The 19,525-nt window shown below is 46.4% G+C and overlaps 1 protein-coding gene across 1 annotated transcript; it reads right to left on the reverse strand.

The window, feature by feature from the left end:
• Nucleotides 1-1,528: 1,528 nt before the first annotated feature.
• CDC34 (cell division cycle 34, ubiqiutin conjugating enzyme) lies at nt 1,529-19,245 on the reverse strand. Its single transcript, XM_036742225.1, has 5 exons — nt 18,800-19,245; nt 12,302-12,388; nt 11,541-11,638; nt 10,093-10,227; nt 1,529-2,605 (listed from the first exon to the last, which is right to left on the reverse strand). Exons 1-5 carry the CDS (start codon nt 18,974-18,976, stop codon nt 2,392-2,394), a joined length of 711 nt encoding a protein of 236 aa, XP_036598120.1. The 5' UTR covers nt 18,977-19,245; the 3' UTR covers nt 1,529-2,391.
• Between the last annotated feature and the right edge of the window lie 280 nt (nt 19,246-19,525).

Here is a 19,525-nt window from a genome sequence, read left to right on the forward strand (position 1 = left end):
CTGACCACATCATCCTCTCCGCAGTCAAATCCAGTGGCTATCATCTCTAGGATAAATAGGAATTTCAGTGACACGATGCCCCTTTCCAGTACCTTCACAAGGTACTCTCCTCCACAGATGCTATGGTTCTTCACACACAATACTTCAATTCCTGGGTCAACGTCCCTGCACTTGCTTCCCCCCCACCCCCATCACTCTTGCTTCGAATGCTTCTCCCTCTTCACCTCCATCTCTTGGAATGCTTCCTTCAACACTCGGCTCGAGCGACACTTTCTTCCCCAAGCCTAAGCTGGCACCTCCAATTGCCAACGTCTTCCTCTCCAAGGTTACCTGGTGTTCTACACACATCACATGTGTACGCGGCACCTTCCTGGCAGAATTTAAGGCTTATTTTCCTTTTGTCTGTGTATCTCTAGCACTAGCACGGTGCTTGGCACGCCGGAGGCCTCTGATAAACGTGGCCAAATTGATCGGTTCCCCCTCCCACATGAGACAACGTACAGAAACGCCATCTGTGGTTTGAATCCAGCCTCCTCTCTCCTTTGATCCTTCCCGGGTTGCTCCCCATTGTGCTCCCTGTGTCACAGGGCAGTTAGATCGGTAGAAGCCAGATAAAAACGTCACCCAGCCCGTCAGAGCAGGAAGGGGCCTTATACATCCATCTGCTTCAACCCGAATTTACAGAGGGAAACACTGAGTCGAGGAAGCGGGGCTCGCTCAGCCACGTGACAAACCTGTGCCAGGCTTCTTCGCTCTCAGCCCAGGGCTGTTGCGATAAGCTGCTTCCCCCTCGCCAGTCCCCCCTATGAGGAAGAGCAGCGGGGAAAGCACTAGATGAGTCCATTAACGCTGGTCCCATTCTTGAACGCTGGTTTCCTTGTTCTTGCTTCAAGGCGGCACAGCGGATAAAGTGCTGGGTCTGAACTTAGGAAGACCTGAGTTCGAATGTGACCTCAGACACTTACTGGCTGTGGGACCCTGGGCAAGTCACTCGGCATGTTTGTCTCAGCCGCCTCATCTATAACGGGAATAACAGCACCGACTCCCCAGGGCGGCTGTGAGGACCGAATGAGATGGTAACCGTACAGCACGTAGCACGGTGCCTGGCACGGAGGAAGCACTGTGTGAGTTATTATTATTGCTAACGCTGACTTAGACACCTCGCCTAACTCACCTGCCTCAGTTTCCTCAACTGTAGAACGGGGAGGATAATGGCACTCACTTCCCAGATCCACTGACAGATTTGTAAAAGTGCCTAGCACAGTGTCTGATGCTGGTATCATCACACAGGTAGGATCAGTCTGGCTCCTGCAGACCAAAGAGGATCATGCACGGCCTTTGTCCTGCCAACTTGTAAACTATGAGAAGCTCTACGAGTCTCTTACTCCTCAAGCCAGAAAGAGCTGTAGGCGCTGACCCCAAACAGGATCAAAAATGTTTAACTGAATTCACTTTAGTCACTACCACAGATTCCCACAAGGGCCCCATCACCCCCCTCCCCCGCCACACACACACACAGCACACATTTCTCATAAAGTAGTTTTATTTAATATTTCAAACAAACTGAAGCAGAGAAATTGACAAAAAATTAAACCCACCCACCCACTCCTAGAAAAAAACCTGTCCGCCCTTCCCTGCCTCAGCTGGTGTCAACAGCGTTAAGACCCTGGGGGCTCCTGCCTCAGAGCATGGGCTGGGAGTGAAGCGGGACAGCAGAACCAAGGCCCGCCCAAGGCCAAGGATCTCTAAGGGTGAATCTGCCTCCCTCTAGTGGTCTGATGTGATGCTGCAAGTATCCAGAGCAGAGTGGGCTGGGGAGAACCCACAAAAACCAGCTCACGCTTTTCCTCCCTCCTCCCGCCACCCACCTCTGGCTGTGGCAGAAGCGAGACAGGCCAGCAGGCAGAGTGACTCTTCCCCCGCCCCCCAAATGGTAGCTGCTTCATTCTTCACTCACCTAATGCACACAAAAGCCTGTAGGATCCTCCTAGTCTCAACCAGGCGGATGAAATCACCAGAAGGGAACAAAGCGAGCAAGGTCAGATCCCAGAGCTTCCAGGCTGGAGGGCCCGAGGCAGTCCCTCCCCAGCAAGCCTCCCCTCCACTCCCCACAAAAGTTGGAAAATAGGGCCTCGGCTTTAAAGATGAGGAAAAAGGGCCTGGGGTGAGGGAAGGGGGCATTCTTCTTTGAAGGGGAGGAAAAAAAAAACACCCAAAACCCAAAAGGAGAAAAACCAAGATCAAACAGAAAACTAGAAACTCCCGTGAGGTAGAGAGTCTGTGTTCAGGGCTGTCAGGAGTCTAAGAGATTTCCAAGCGAGTCTCCGGGCTCCTTGTCTGAGGTAAAATTTTATAAGTTTATTTCGGGCCCGGGGTGGCGGGGAGGCGGTGTCAGGACTCCTCCGTGCCGGAGTCATCGTCATCATCACCGTAGCAGCTGTCGGCCTCCTCCTCCATATCATCATCCTCGTAGTAGTCATCGTAGAAGAGGTCCGAGCCCTCGTCCGGCGCAGGCGCCTTGGTCTTCACACAATACTCAGCCAGGGTTGTGGGCACCTTGACCCCATCCCGTTCCGCATCGACCTTGGTCCCCAGGACCTGCTTCCTGTGAGAGCAGAGCAGAAAAGGATTAGGAGGCAGCAGACAAGAGGCAAAAGAGCGCTATGTACCTCCTATGAATTCCAGCTCCATCCCTAACTCCTGGTAGGATCCTGCACAGGTTGCTCTCTCTCTGAATCTCAGCTTATCCCTCCGTAAAATGGACATAATGCCACCTGCCCTACCAATCTCATGGGGATGGGAAAGAATGGACGCAAGTGCTATATAAGCTGCTGTCATTCCTCAGGAAGGGGCAGGAGAGGGAGGTGCCTTCTGCAGAACAAGTGCTTGCCACAGAGGATGGCAACTGCATCGAGACAGCATCAACTCCCTTTTATTTCCATTTAAATAGACATTTCAGCATCTGCTCTGGGTGAGACCAATCTGGAGGAGACCCAGATCCTTCCTTCATAAAGCCTGCGGTTCATCATGAGGGATAAGATAAACATAACATGATGAATACAAAACTGTCAAGATGCCTAGTGTTCATGGGAGAGGGAGCAAGGGCTTTGGGAAAGGTTGGGAACACTGAGCAGGAGGTAGGGTAATGTCCAGGCATAGATACGAGACCTACTATGCTACAGCCGTAAGAGCCAGCTCTGTAACTCCAAGCAAGTCCCTTTCCCAGCTCTAGGCCTCAGTCTGTCTAACTATACAATGACGGCGATGACACATGATAAGGAAGGTCTGTCTGACATTCTCTAGGATGAGGAGACTTTAGAATTCATTTAGTCCAGTCCTCTTATTTTGCTAATGAGGAACTTGAGACTTAAAGATGAAATGACATGGCCAACGTTGGCCGATCCCCATGCTCAAATCCAGATACTTGGACTTTAAATCTGGTCCAGCATACTTCCCTGTCTACTGTGATGATTGTGATGCTCCTTCCAAGCCTCTCAGCTTCTTTCCAGTTACAACATTCTGTGCCTGAGCAATGGGAAGGAGGCTGGGATACGTTCAGAGGATGGGGATACTAATTTAGACAGATCACAGGGAACAGTGTACTAAGAGGAGTGGAAGACAGGACTAAGGAAATAGAATGACAGAATATAGAGGTTTTGATTACCAGGCTAAGGACTTCAGTCTTTGAAAAATGGGTATTCATGGAAAGTACCTGAGCAGAAAGGCAAAGCAGATGTTTCTGAGATGTGAGCCTGAGGAAATTGGGAGGACACTAATGTCATTACTTAAAAAAGGAAATTGAAGGAGAAGGGGAAAGGGAGAGGTAGAATGGGGTAAATTACCTGACATAAAAGAGGCACAAAAGAACTTTTATAGTAGAAGGGAAGATGGGGGATGTTGGGGAGAGCACAGGAACCTGACTCTCACTGGAATTGGCTCAAAGAGGGAATAACATCCTCACTCAAGTACAGAAATCTATCTTACCCTACAGGGAAAATACGAAGGGAAAGGGATAAGAGAAGGGAAGGAGGGGACAATGATAGAAGGAAGGGCAGATTGAGGGAAGCAATAATCTTAAGCAAAACACTTTTGAGGAGGGACAGGGTGAAACAGGAGAGAAAGAGAGAAGGATAAACACGGGGAAAATAGGATGGAGGGAAATACACAGTAATCATAACTGTGAAAAAAAAATTTACAGCAAGTCTTTCTGAGTCAGATTTAGAGATAAATTTAGATAGAGATAAATAGAGATAGAAATAAAAGCCATTTCTCAATTGATAAATGGTCGATGGATATGAACAGGTAGTTTTCAGATGAAGTAATCAAAGCTACCCATAGTCATATAAAAAATGCTCTAAATCACCATTGATTGGAAAAAGGCAAATTAAAACAACTATGAGCTTACCACCCATACCTATTAGATTGGCTAATATGACAGAAAAGGAAAATGACAAATGTTGGAAGGTATGTGAGAAAACTGAGACACTAATGCACTGCTGAAGTGGTATACTGATTCGACCACTGTGTAGAGCAATTCGGAACTATGCCCACGCAGCCCCTTTGACCAAGCAGTGTTCCTACTAGGTCTGCATACCAAACAGATTAAAAACCAAAAAGGAAAAGGACCTGTGTATACAAAAACATTTATAGCTGCTCTTTTAGTGGTGGCAAAGAATTGGAAATTGAGGAGATGCCCATCAATTGGGCAATGGCTGAACAAGTTTTTATACATGACTGTTATGGAATACAATCGCACTACAAGAAATGACAAGCAGGATGGTTCTCAGAAAAACCTGAAAGACTTACATGAACTGATGCAAAGTGAAATGAGCAGAAACAGAACACTGTATACAATGACAGCAATACTGTATGATGATCAACTGTGAATGACTTAGTGATTCTCAGCAATACAATGATGCAAGACAATTCTGAAAAACTTATGATGAAAAATACTATCCATTTTCAGAGAAAGAACTGATGGAGTCTGAATGCAGATTAAACCTTACTTTACTTAATTTTTCTTGGGTTTTTTTTTGGTCTGTTTTTCTTTCATGACATGACTAACACGGAAATGTTTTGTATGACTGCATACATATAACCTATATCAAATTGTTTTCCTTCTCAACGGGGGGAAGAGAAGAAGGAGGGAGTTAGAGAATTTGGAACTCAAAAATTTTTTAAAATGTTAAAAATTATTTTTACAAGTGCTTGGGGAAAAAATAAAATATTAAATCAAAAAAGGAAAGGAAATCAAGAGAACAGATCAAGAAGAATAGATACTGAGTTAAAGAGCCAGCAGGACATCTAGCAAAGAGATGGAAATGTGGGTCTAGAGCACAAAGGGAGATCAGGGCCAGGTCAAGGATATAGAATGAGAGGCTTCTGAACAAACATAATAGTTGAAGTCGTGGGAGTAGAACAGATCACCATGGAAAAGAGAAGAAACCTAAGGACAAGGCCTTGGAGAACGCCTACATCACCATCCCTGTACATTTTAGAGAACATCTTGATCTCTGGAGATGTGTGTGTGTATACATATTTTATATCTATCTAGCTGAGAATTAAAGCTGTACAATGGCTTCAGGATGTTCTAAAAACAGTGGAAACATCTCCTTTCTTATCAATATCCCCTCAGCCAGACTTTCCTAGGCCCCAAGGGTCCCTAGGCATCCCTGAAAAACAGGTATGAATGGTTATCCCTATACACCAAGGATACTCTGCCTTCTGGAGAAAGCTGCCCCTAAGGGCCAGCCACCTCAGAGATGAAGCCTTGGATGAGGTGCTGACACTGTAACTGAAATCCTGCCACTTTCTGCACAGAAAAGCTGTCCCTTTTTACCACCTAAAAAGCAAGAGTTGCAAATCTCATCACCTCCATTCTTGTGTATATGGGAGAACACCTGGATCTTTGGAAAAAAAAAATTACAACAGAGACACATAACCTGTTCCAGTTATGATCTCTTTGGACTGTTGTTCTCACAGGATCTAAGTCCTCCAGAGCTGGAGCTCAAGGCCCCAGGGCCCAAATTGTTTAGCTGGGCTAGGAATCCAATTCCAACAAACTGGAAAACTTTCTGTAGGATGAAGTGATATATTTAAGCCTGATAAGGAAGGGAAAGGACTACACATAGGTACTTCATCTGCAACAGTGAAGCAGTATGGCATATTAAGAGTAAGAGACCAAGAAAGAACCAGGCAACTTGAGTTTGGAGTCCCAAAAGTATTTCACCTCTCAATCCTTGTTTCCTCATTGGTAAAGCTAGAATAATAATACTTTTATCTCCCAGGGGTGTTGGGAAAATCAAAACAGAAACAAAAAACAAAATAGAAACTAACAAGTGTGAATTATGAAAACAATCTTTGAAAACAACTTAGTCTTAAGCCATGAACAGGGCAGAGAATACATACAGTGGCAAGACATTGAGAGGCTAGTTTTGGTTTCTTCAGTGCTAGATATGGAGGATTCTGAGCTTCTGCTCCAATTCAGAACAAGCTAGATTCTCTCAGTGGAAGGGGCTGTTGCGAATTATTCAATTAAGAACTTACTGATAAAGAAGGTATCTCCTTTAAGGTCTCATTCAAGAGCTACCTTGACCAGGAAGCTTTCTGATTTCCTCTAGCTAGAAGTGATCCTTTCACTCTTGTTATATTATGGTACCTTATTTTTGCACTTCTCATAATACACTTTATACTATAGTTATGTGTGTATATGTCTTAATCAATATAGTATGTGAGGAACTGGAAGGAGCCCTGAGAGCTTGTGAGTCAAGAGAAGCTGGTTTCAAAGCCCACCTGTGAGGTTGACTCTAGCTGTGTGACAATGGTAAGTCAGTTAACTTTTCTCAACCTATCAATAAACATTTATTAGGTGTCTACTATGTACTAAGCTCTGTTGTTGGGGATAAAAAAAAAAGAAAAAGAAAACAAAATCTCAAGGCCCATATACTTTATTAGGAGACACAAGTACATGTTTCTCAAAAGTCTTAGTGCTTTAATGGTTTAAAACTGAACCAAGATTTTTGGGACACCCTGGTTAAAACTATATATGTCTACAGAAAAAAAACAAATTAAACACCTAGTAGTTAAATACAAAGTAGTTAAGGGAGGGAGAAAAGGAGGGCTCTAACAGTTGGGGTTGAAACAAGAAAGCCTGCATGTAGAAGGTGGTGCATGGCTGTATCTTAAAGTAAGACAGGGGTCCTATGAGGCAGAGGAGAGCAAAGGCAGAGATGGGAGATGGGGTGCTGCGTTTAAGGAAAAGAGACCAGTTTGGCTGGACTGATGACGGAAGGGCAGGAGTGCATAAGGAGGTTGGGAAAGAGGGGGTGGGGATAGACTGTGAAGGCCTTTAAAACCTCACCAAGCAGTTAATATTTCAACCTAGAGGCAAAAGAAAGCCACTGGAGTTCACCGAGCAGGAGAGTGATAAGGTTAGATCTACACTTAAGGAAAACCACTTTGGCACCAACGTGGAGGATGTACTGGATTAGGGAGACTAGAGACAAGGTGACCGATGAGGAAGCCACGGCAATGTTCAAGCAAGAGATGAAGCAAGGCCTGAACTAAAGTAGTGGCTGTAAGTGGAGAGGAGTTGGATATGAGCTATGTGGTGTGGTGGAGACAGAATCGACAAGTCTGGCAACTGACTGGCTATGGAGGGTCAGAGAGATTGAGGGCTTGAGGTTAACACCAAATTTGAGGAATCTAGACTAGGAGACTAGAAAAACAGGAAAGTCTGGAAGAAGGGTGGGTTTGGAGAAAAGATGAGTTTTGTTTTGGACATGCTGAGTTTAAGATAGTTCCAGTGTTTAGTTTGAAATTCCCAATTGTCAGATGGTGATGAGAAGAGAACAGAGCTGGATGTGCAGAGAGCTAGGGATTGTCTACAGGGAGATGATCGTTAAACCTACAGGACCTGTTGAGGCTAACAAAGTAGAATCCTATAGAGAAGAGGGCCCAGGACAGCATCTTTAGGAGGACCCACAGAGAGGGGGCAGAATATAGAGAAGACAGCAAAGGAGACTGAGAAAACCCAGAGGAGAAGAGGATTCAGGAGTGGACAGAAGTCAACAGTGTCAAATGCAGCCAAGGGAGATCATGAAGGGTGAGAACCAAAACAAGACAATCACGTCTGGTAAGTAAGAGATCCTTGGTAACTTTGGAGGGCAGTTTCAGTTTGAGGTCAGAATGCAAAGGATTGAGGAAAGAAAGTAGAGACAAGGAATACAGCCAAGGAAGACTTGGGCATATTTCAAAGCCGTTGGAAAAAAAGAGGTAGATAAAGAGAGATTGTAGAGAGAGGGGATAACTGAGTGGGGTAACCCAATAAAGACGACGGGGGGAGGTAAAGCTCAAAGTAATGCAGCTCAAAGGTCATCTTCTACACAAAACCCTTCCTGATCTCTAATAGGCAGTGCCCCTTCCCCCCAATTACCCAGTATTTATTCTATCTCCTTATCTAGGTACTTCTTGCCTACCCAACAGAATGTAAGCTCCTTAAGAGTAGACATTATTTCCATTTTTCAACTCTGTGTTGGCAGTACTTGGCACATTAGCTAGCATAGAGTAAGTGTTTTATTATCTGATGTAGAGGAGTTAGCAATGGCAAGGAAAAAAGTGTAGGGAATGGTGTCCAGGGATTCTCAGATGAGGCAATCCATGGGAAATGGCCTCAATTTTCTCAGTAAAGGGAGAGGTGAGGTTCTCAGCTGAGAAGTCAGAGGTTATAAGAATATAGAGGAGAGGACTGAAATACCTTCTGTGAGGAGTGAAATAGGGAATATCAATTAGAGACGACTGTCTTGTTGCAGGGATGGTCTAGTTGAAGTTGGATAACATAAATCTGAGGTGTACTCAAACAGCACAGTAGAGAAGGGTGGTGGGAATAATCCAGGGCCAGGGTTTGGCAACGGATGAGAATAACAGGATAAAGGCCAAAGGAACTGAGAGGAAAAGGTAGAGCTGAATTGGTTAACTACAAGTTCAAGGTTGTGAGGGTAAGAAAGTGAAAGAGGAGCAGAAGTCATAATGGCCTGAGTAATGTCATGGATGATGGAGGAGCTAGAGGTCACAGGGAGTAAGAATACATTTAGGAGGGGTGAGACATAGGGAAAAATGCAGTGACAGCAAAAGGAACACAAGAGGCAATGGTGATGAAGGGGTGGCTGAGGTGGGGTGAGGGAATGGGTCAGTCACCATGGAAGAGTCATTCCAAGGGCACAGTGGAAAAGACTGAGTAGATTTGTAATGGAAGTTACCAGGGAGGGTTGAGGGGGTAATTAAAAATGAAGGAAATTGATTACTCCTGGTATAGTGCCTGATAGAAGTGAGTCAGAAAGCTGAGAAAGATGTTGTGTGTATGGGGGGAAGAAGAGAGAGACCTGGGAAATGGCTATGTCTAAGAGAAGGGAGAACCTCTCTTGAATGGGGTCAAGTTTGAGTGTGCACACATGCCCATGTAAGAGATTGGGTAACCACAGAAGCATGTATGTATATGCGTATATCTGTGTGTGTGCGTGCGCGTGTGTATAAAAGATAGGAAAATCTATTGTGTGTCTAGGAGTGTGTGTATGTGTATAAGATAAGGTGGAGTCAGTATAATGTCCTGAGAAAGTATTGAGAAGCCCAGTACATAGTAGCTGTTTAATCAATGTTTACTGACTAACTGACTACAGCACTTACCTCAAAGGCTTGTCGTGAGAACCAAGTGAAATAATGTACAGAAAGCTCTTGGTAAACCGTAAGATGCTATATGCAGGTGGCAGCTGCTCTGTTTCTTTTAGTACAGCTCAGCACTACATTTTCCACCTAGTAGGCATTTAATATTTGTTGAATAAGAAAACTATTCCCTGTCCACGTGGACCAGTCACAGCCTGCCTACCACTGGGCACAATATGGCACAATGGCAAGAGCCCCAGGCCCCGAGCTAGAAGACATGGGTCTGGCCAGTGCTTGCCTCTAACCTCTAATTGCCTCATCAAGAGGGATGCGGCGCCAAGGATGCTCTTCCATGGCACTTGTGAGGAGATCCTTATGCCAACTAAAGCACCATAGGAATGTGAAGGGCCTGACAGGCAGCTCCCTCCCACTCACCGGATGATGTCTGTATATTCCCGGTCCTTCCCTTTGCTGTCTTTCCATTTCCTGTACATCACGGAAGCATCCACATTGGCTGGTGAGAAGGTATTGGGCTCATTTAGGAGCGAGATCACGCTCAGGAGGATGGTCCTATCCAGAAAAGGAAGGTTGGGAAAATTGCACAGAAGTCATCTACTCAGAAAGCAACCCAATGCTGAGACTCTCCCATGGCTAGCAAGAACCTTTTAGAATGACACTGACGTTTCTCATGGTACACAGAAATGGAGTCCACCCAACATGCCATTAAGGTAGGAAAGTGCCCACCTGAGACAGGCTTTGGGGATGAGACAAAGGCCCTAGAGAGGAAGCCTCTGGTGGATAAAGGGGATGTTTCTAGGTAACTGATTGAGAAGGGATGTGGCTCAATGGATGAGAAGCAGGGAGGTATAATGAAAAGAACCATTGCATCTGGAGTCAAATCTTGGCTCTACAAAACTCGTTCCCTATGTGACCTTGGGCATGTCTCTTCTCTTGCTCTCAGGCTCATTGGACTAGGCATCCTGAGAATCCATTCCAAATCTAAATCTATGAGGCGAATGGCATATGACAGTTAGCTGTGTTTGTGTCTCCAGAGAATCTCAACATCAGAAGGGATCTTAAAGGTAGTCTAGTCCAATCTATACCTGAACAAGCACCCCCTTCCTCTACAACATCGTCAAACAGTTGTTCATTTTCCTTGAATACTTCTAGTGAAAGGGAACCAATTATAGTCTAATTCACTTTTAGACAGTTCTAATTAATTATTAATAATCTTTTCTTTACACTGAGCCTAAGTCTGCCTCTGTGATCTCTACAAGAGCAGACACTGTGTTACAGCTATAGTTTTATTTTCCTTAATGCTTCTGTACACAGTATGCACTTAATGTTTGCTGAATAAGTGGAATGAATGAAACATTTAAGCCTTCAATTACTACTAGTATCATACTACAGTACTGGCTATGCATATGAGCTGAGGGTCTGGTAAGGATATGAATATTCCCTCTGCTGTCTCCACTTTTCTCCCTGTCACTAAATTGCTGTGGGACCTTAGGCAAATCACTTCTCTGACGGCCTGTTTCCTGATCAGTAAAATAAGAAGGCTGCCCCAAAATCTTCAAGGTCTCTTTCGTTCCTGACCTTCTAACGAATCTATAAGATGATGAGGGATATGGACAGCAGAATCTCCATGCTACCCTTCCCTCTGTGTGGATGCTCCAAAGGCAAGCTTTGGTCTTTGAAGCCCAGTGATTGCTAGAGAAAAGCAGAGAGATGCCAGGTGAACTGAGACCCAAAAGCATCTCCTCAGGCCCTCCAACTCACCTTTGGGGAGAACTTCACCTCAATGTACTCTTTCTAAGAGCTATATGGCCATGAATCAATCCTCTCTTCTCAGTGCTACTAACCTCCATTCAGGGGGAACTCACCTGACATTCTGGGTGGGGTTCCATCGCTCAGAGGGAAGCTCTCCACTCTGGGGATCATCTACTGGAGGGTGGAGGATTGAGATACAAACATCCCCAGTCTGGTCATATACAAAGGGAGGGAAGGGAGAGAGGAAAAGAGGGAGAGGGAGAGAGATAGAGTTTAGCCTTTGTAGTCAGCCTAGAAATTCAAGTCCTTTTTGGGGGAGATGGGCCACACTGATGTGGGAGACAAGGACCTTTCCTCGAATAAACGCTGCTCTTCTCTGGCAGGAAGACGGAGGCATTTACATGTACAAAGATAGTCTCACAGACCAGGATGGAGAGCCCAATCTAATTTCATCCATCATTTGGCCTGACTTAAGTAGCTACCTGCTTGTCCACATCTACTTTGCTACTTTGCTACTTTCAAATAGAAACACCCTCCACCCTGAAACTGGCTTCAGGTCAGACATTAAACTAGTCCAGTCCCAGGGCAAGTGTCAGCTTGTAGGAGACAAATAAATGCTTTGGGATATAGCACTAGGCGGTCTCATCTCAGCTCTCCTTTCAAGCCTCAGAGTAAAGATGTGCACAAAGGCGGTCAGCAGAATGCAGACTCTTGGAGGGCGGGCCCTGCCTTTTACTTCTCTAGTACCCATCAGCATATAACATAGTGCAAGTCATACAGCAGGCATGTAAATACTTGTCCTGCTGAGTACCCCTGGGGAAGGACTCATAAAAACCTCAGGAATCCCAAGGGGCAGAAACAATCTGGGGCTTACCTCATAGATGTTCGGGTGCCACATTTTGGTGAGGAACCGGAAAGCTGGAGGGGAGTAGGGGTAATCAATAGGAAACTTGAGGCGGGCCTGAGGAGGGAAATAACAGGGGAAAAGAATGAGAAGAGAAAGGCAGCATGCTCCTATGTGTCCTGGTAAAGCAGAAAAAGCACCAGCCTTTTCCTAAGTTCCAATCCTGCCTCCAAGGTGTTACTAGCAGTGTGACTGGGCAAGCCAGTCAACATCTTTGACCTTAGGTGTCCTGATCTTCAAAACGGGACCAATAACACTGATGATCCTACCTCAGAGGGCTAAGAGTGCTTTGGGAACCTTATAGCCTTAAGAGTTATTGCTATTATGGTATAATATTGTAGGTACACTGGACTGGGAGTCAGAAGAGCCCCAAGTTCTAGGTCTGGCTCTGCCACTTACTCCATGACTTCAGCAAATCACTTCACTTTTCTAGCCCCTGACACGGAAGCTGTTACTATTATGGAACAAGAGAGACCCATGTCCCTAAAGACAGGTATAGAATTCTTCCTAGATACTCTTCCTTGCCCTTTTCATGTTAGCTTAAAACACAGTCTAGTCCCTTTACAAAACCCCATTCTGTGTCTATACTAGGTCAGTGGCTTTCTTAGAGCCTACCTGGTCAGACTCTGCTCTCTATACAACTAATTTTGGGCCTCAGGCATCCTTCTGGGCAGCTATCAGCAACGTGCCTATCATTTATTTCTTTCCTGACAAGATTATCATCCAAGTCCCTTCCTTTTTTACCCTTGTGACCAGACTCTGAAGCTCTCTAAGTGCAGGAGTTCTAGACTGGAAGTGTCTGCCAGAAGATCAGCTCATGGCCCCACTTGGCCTTGGTAAGGGAGCTCTCTGCCAGCAAACAGCTGGGTTTCTAATGGTCCTTGAAAGGGCCCAACAGGCTTGCGGAAGCAATTTTTGTCCAAGGACTTTAAAGAGGGCTAGGGATCTTCATTTAAGAAAATTCACTTCCCCTGCTGGCTATGACTTGAGCATAGGTCTCTGATGTAACCTGTGCCAGTGTGTTGCAAAGCTTTTGTGATGACAGCTTTGTTGTCTTCCTCCTTGGCTGACCAGCTGGTGAAGCAGGTAAACAGAGGAAGTACAACTCAGATGTTTTTGTTTATTGGAAGCTGCTTAGGATGGCCAGGCCCTGAATCCTAGCTGCTTGAAATACACATGAATAAGTCAAGGGCTGTGCCTAAAGATTGACCAACAAATGGTACCTTTCCATGGGATAAAGGACAATCACATAGACATTTCCAGGAGAATCATTTTAGCCAGCGTTAAACCTTAGAAGGTACACAGCTGGATGCCAAATCACCCCAGCAGTGCTTCCTGCCCCCAAGTTCTGTGAACCTCTTTCGGAAAAGTTAAGCACAGGGAGTTAGCTTGTGGCCACTAGTGTCCAACTTTCTTACAAATACACACAATATCTCAACTCTCAACACCGATTTCAGATTCAGAGAACAAAGCTGGTTAGTTGAGGCTGGCAAATTCTGAAAGAAGCAGTCTTCAAGAGAAGACTATAGCAGACAAAAGAAAGTGGTACCAGAAGTAGGTATCCTATGATACAGCACATACTCTCTAGGAGAAATTCATCCTATTCTATCCCCACCAAAACACATATCTGAAGTTGGAGAAGAGGGAATAAAATAATAGGTATGCTCATCCCTTCTGAATCAGGGGTCCAAAGCTATCCTGATTGAGACCCCCTACCAGATCCATTCTAATCAGGGTTCAGGCAGAAAATCAGCAACCCACCTCCAAAGAGAGTGTGAGAATAATTTCCTAAGAATAAACAAGTCCCTTCTCAAGTAAAGGCTGGAAGAGCTTTCATTTGGTATGGTTTATAACATTCTATACATAGGGAATTCCTGGACATGGACATGAAGGAATGAATGAAAAATCTACACTCATTTCTCAAGTGCTCACTCTGTGCCAAGGACTGCGCTGAGTCATGGGGACACAAGGAAAAAAGCACTGGCAGACCCTATCCTCAGGGAGTTCACACTCTATTGGAGAAAGTGATATACATAGGGAATCAATGTCCAGAGAGGAATTTGGTCCAGAAAGTTACATGGACAGTGAATGAGGGCATAGGGCAGTAGATTGACACACCCCATCCAGGAACAATGGCAGAGTTGATCTGAACATGATTCATAGTCACACTGAACTATACGTGAGCTAATTCTATTATTCTCTCTCTAGGCCTCTTCTCCCTTCTCTGTAAAATGAAAGATGATCTTTTAAGGTGCCTTTTCCAACTCAGTCTACGAACTTGTATGAAATCCATGGAACTGATCCAGGAGGCAATGTCTAACAGGAACAACAAACAATAGATTATTCTATGAAACAACAGATAGAGAGACGTCAGCCAAGGCCACAGGTAGGATTCTAGGTTATTCACTGGATCAAGGCTAGAGTGGGCTAGTTGTCATATATCCAGCTGCTTCCTAGCAGGTAAAAATAGGTCTCTCAGAAAAGGGTTAAACAGTTCACCATCTCTAAAGAGGACAAGCTTTTCAGCATAAATGCTGGTCCCATTCCCCAATAACAGTTCCCTCTTCTCTGGAAAGATGAAAAAACTGGGTCTAGGCTGATAGGCCCAGTTCAGGTTTACATCCCAGAGTTCACATCCGGAGTCCCACCCCAGGGCCTTTAGGCCTCACCTCAAATCAAAAACAAACACCAGTCACACTGGCCTGTGAGACTTCTGGAATTACACCCTTTACAAAACTGGCAGCTGGGCCCCTGGCCCATTGGGTAACAGCCGTTAAAAGATTAGCACAATAATGCAAACACAGACATCTGCCTTGCCAGCACCAGCTTTCCCCTTGCCTGCCACCCCCAGAACAGCCTCATTGATCTCTTGTGGTTTCTCCCAGTTGATCTGGCTCAGTCACAGCTTCAACCTGCACTCTGGGCCAAGGCAAAACCAAGATGCCTTGGACCTGTGGGGGAAGGGAAGGGAAGTAGCTTTGCAATCAAGACCAGGGTCTGAAAGACTGTCCATGCTCAGGGAAAAATGTTTTAATACATGGTTCTGGACTTGGCCCATGGAACCAGGACTGACCTCTTATCAGGTAATCCTACTCCAGTCCTCATCCAGATATCTATGCCGCCACCCCCCACCTGCCCCATCTGGGGTTGGGGGGTGGGGGATGGATGGGATAGAATAGAACCAGAGTGAATAAAACAAACTATTTGGAATTATAACATTCCTGGTGATAAAATATTGCCCATAAGAACAGGGAACAAATTAAGGCTGCTAAAACCCCAAAGCTCAGGCCTCTGGAGAAACTGTTCAAGAGCAAACATTTACTGAATTGAATTTGCTGGCCTTAGGGCTAGAGGAACAGAGGAAAAATGGGAAGTCTATTTTAGGGGGTGAGTATAAGCCCTGACTTTTCTTTGTAAAAGCGCAGGATGTTAAAATCCTTATCAAAGGGTCCAAGGAAAAGCAAATTTCCCCAAGAAGAGTCTGTCTGGTTCCATTTTTAAGGGGGACAATAAAGCAGCAGATCTCTGCACAGGCCTTGCAGGGGCTAAAGGAGCAACAAGGTCCTGGCTGGGAAGTGACATGAGCTTCTTTGCCCGCATGGGGCTTGAGGGATTACTAAGTTGCTCTATGGGCGGCATCTACAGGGGACACCTTTTCTGAGCTGGCCTGTCACAAATGAGATGGGGAATGGGGAGGATGAACCCCCATTTCCTGAAATGCCAGTGTGGCTACTCTCAGTCATTTTCTGGTTTGCCTGCGCAGCCTGTGATGCTTTCGTTGGAAGACTCTAGGTAACAACAGCCTTCTGGGTCCAGCAAGCAGACAGAAAGCCTGCTTCCAACTCGGCTCCAAAGCAGCCTCCTCCCCCCGCCAGACCCTGTGTTCCCCAACAATAGGGCACTCTGCACTCCACTAGCTCCAAAGGACACATGAGGGACTGGAGAGCTGCTATATCCAGGGCTCTTTGTTTCCTCTGGGGAGGGGAGAAGAATGAGAAAGGGTAAAGCAGGGTAAGGAGCATGAAGACAGCAAGGTGGGGCAACAGAAACCCAGAATTAATGGAAGGGCATTATATCACAGGCCCCTCAATGAGAACAAGGAAAAGTATCCTTTCAGGGTTGGAGAGGATAGGGAAAAAATATCATCAGGAGTGGGAGCAGTGGTTCAGGAGTAAGAAGAAAAAAGATGAATGAATGGACTTGTCCTGGGGACATATGGTAAAGGATAGGAAAATTAAGGTTGGGGAGGTAAAAGAGGTGATTCAGACAGTATACCCCTGGGGACAATTTTTTTGGGGGGGAAATTAAAAATAAAGTAAATTGATTACTCCTGGTGTAGTACCTGACAGAAGTGAGACAGAAGGCTGAGAAAGATGTTGTGTATATGTAGTGAAGAAGAGAGTGATCTGGGAAATGGCTGTGGGGTATGTCTAGGAGAAGGTGGAACCTCTCTTGAATGAGGTCATGTTTGTGTGTGCACACATACCCATGTCAGAGATGGGTAACCACACAAGCATGTGTGTATATCTGTGTGTGAGTGAGATATAAAAACCTATTGTGTGAACCAAGAACGTATAGGAGTTTGTGTATGTGTGTAAGATAAAGGAATGCAGCATGTTTATATAAGAGATGGGGGGGACTTGGTGTGGTGTGCATCTAAGAGAGAGTGGAACCATGTGTACACGTGTGTGTGTAAAAGACAGGGGAATTCTAGGACATATAAATGATGGAAGAATCCAGTCTTTGTATATAATACAAGGGAAAACCTATTCTCTGTGTATGTGTGCTGTGTGTAAGAAATGATGGAATCCCTAGTGAATGCGTTTGTATGTAAGAGATGGAGGTATCTATCTTGCCTCTGTGTAAGAGATGAGAAAATCTATTCTGTGTGTACATGTAAGGGAAAATGTCATGCAAGTGTGAAAGAGATAAGAGAATCTATTGTGTGTGCTTGTGTAATAGATGAGAGATCATGCATGTGTGTATAAGAAATGAGAATCTATCGTGTGTGTGTGTGCATGGAGAAATCTATTCTATATATGAGATAAAGAAGAAAATCTATTCTATGTATGGAGAATCTAGCCTGTGTATATGTGAGACTAATGTATGCAAAAGAATCTATTGCATGGGGAAGGTAGACACAACATAACTGTATATGTTGTATACATGGGGAGAGTCTATCAGGTATGTATGTGTGTTGTGTGTGTATGAAGAATCTATCACCTGTGTGTGTACAGAGAATCTATCTTGTGTATGTTGGAGAATGCCACGTACGTGAGGGCCTATGTATATCGGGGAAGAATCTATCGAGTGTGTATGGGGGGAGACTATCATCTTTCTTTTGTGTGAACACGAATAAGATGGGAAAATCTCTTACAATGCTTGTGTAAAAGATAGGAGAATCTACCATGCAGCAGGCACGTGTGTCTCTACAGTAGTGTGTGTATGAAGAATATGTGAGAATGTACTATATATATGCATGTAAAATGTGTGAGAATTTATCCTCTGTGTGTTCATATGTATGGGAAAGATCGACAACCCTTCAGGGAAAGAAATGCTAAGAACCTACCTTGGGAGGGTAAAATATAAAAGATGGGGAACCAATCATCATGGGTGGTGTATGTAAAAGAACCTGGGATGTGTGTGTGTGTGTATGAATGTGTACTATATGTAGGAACAATGTAAAAACGCAGAAGAACCTGCCATTGGGTGAGGTAAGAGATAAAATGGGAAATCTACCATGGTGGAGTAAGAGATGGAAGAACCTACCATGGATTGGAGTAAAAGATGGGGAAGGTAAGAGATGGGGACTCTACAATGGGGGTAGGTTAAGAGATAGGAAAATCTACCATGAGGGGTAGTGCTGGTGGTAAGAGATGGAGGAACCCCTACTATGGGGGGGAATAAGAGATGGGGAGTCTTCCATGTGGAAGGGTAAGAGATGGGAAATCTACCAAGGGGGTAACATTTGTGGGAATCTACTATGGAAGGTAATAGAAGGGGGAACCTACCATGGGGGGAGAAGAGATGGGGAACCTACCATGGTGGGGGGGGAGATGGGGGAACCTACAATATGGGGGAAAAAGATGGAGGAACCTACCATATGGGGGGAAAGAGATGAGTAATCTATTATGGGGGAGGATAAGAGATAGGAGAACTTACCATGGGGGCAGGATAAGAGATGGGGAATGGTGGGGAGGGGGGGGGAGCTGAAGGGGTAATAGATGGGGAATCTACCATGGGAGGGATAAGAGATGGGGAATCTAGGAGGCTAACACATATGGAATGGGGGGGTGAGAGCTGAGGAATCTGGGGGGGATAATAGATGGGGAATCTACCACGGCGCGGGGGGGGGGCAGAGAAGGGAACCTACCACAGCGGGGGTGGGGAGCGAAGGAACCCCACGGGGTGGCCGAGTTCTCCGGGGCCTGGCCCCTACATTAGAAGCTGGGCTGCTCCCCGCCTTACCTTGAAGTAGCCGCCCTCGTAATAGGTGTTGGGGGGCCCGAAGATGGCCACCTCCCAGTTGTACAGGTCGCCCTCGTCCACCAGGGTCACCCGGAAGCCCTCGACCGGCTCCTCCTGCAACCCCTTGAGCTCCAGGAGCAGCGCCTTCTGCGAGCTGGGCACCAGCGGCCGGGCCATGGCGCAGGAGGCGGAGGCAGTGGCAGGAGCAACGGCAGCAGCGGGGGTCGGGGAGGCGGCGGCAGCGGCAGCGGCAGCGGCGGGGGCGGGGGCCGAGGTCGAGGGGCCGGGCTGGGCCGCGTCGGGGGAACTAGGCCGCACGGCCGCCCCGGGCTCGCGTGACGGGCCGGGCCGAACGCTCTGGTCAGAGGGGGAGGAGGAGCCGCCGCCGCCGCCGCCACTGCCGGGAGCCGCCGCCTCCGAGTCCTGAGCCCCCGAGCGCTCCACTCGCTCTGGATCCCCGCTACCCCCCCAGCCCAGCCCAGCCCGGCCCCCCGCTCCGCCCTCTCCTCCCCCGGCCTCGCCCTCCCTTCAGCCCGCCCTCAGATGCCGCCGCCTCCTCCTCCTTCTACTTCCCCTTCCCCTTCTCCTCAGGCCGCTGCCCGCGCGGGGCACGCCGGGAACTGTGGTCCGCTCCGGCCCGCCGGCTGCGGGGCGCCTGCGCCGGGCTGCCCGCCTTTCTGCCTGCCCACCCTCCCTCTCTCCCTGTCTAGCCCTCCTGCTCGCCTG

The sequence above is a fragment of the Trichosurus vulpecula genome, chromosome 1, assembly GCF_011100635.1.
Source record: "Trichosurus vulpecula isolate mTriVul1 chromosome 1, mTriVul1.pri, whole genome shotgun sequence".
In the NCBI taxonomy this organism is placed as follows: Eukaryota; Metazoa; Chordata; class Mammalia; order Diprotodontia; family Phalangeridae; genus Trichosurus; species Trichosurus vulpecula.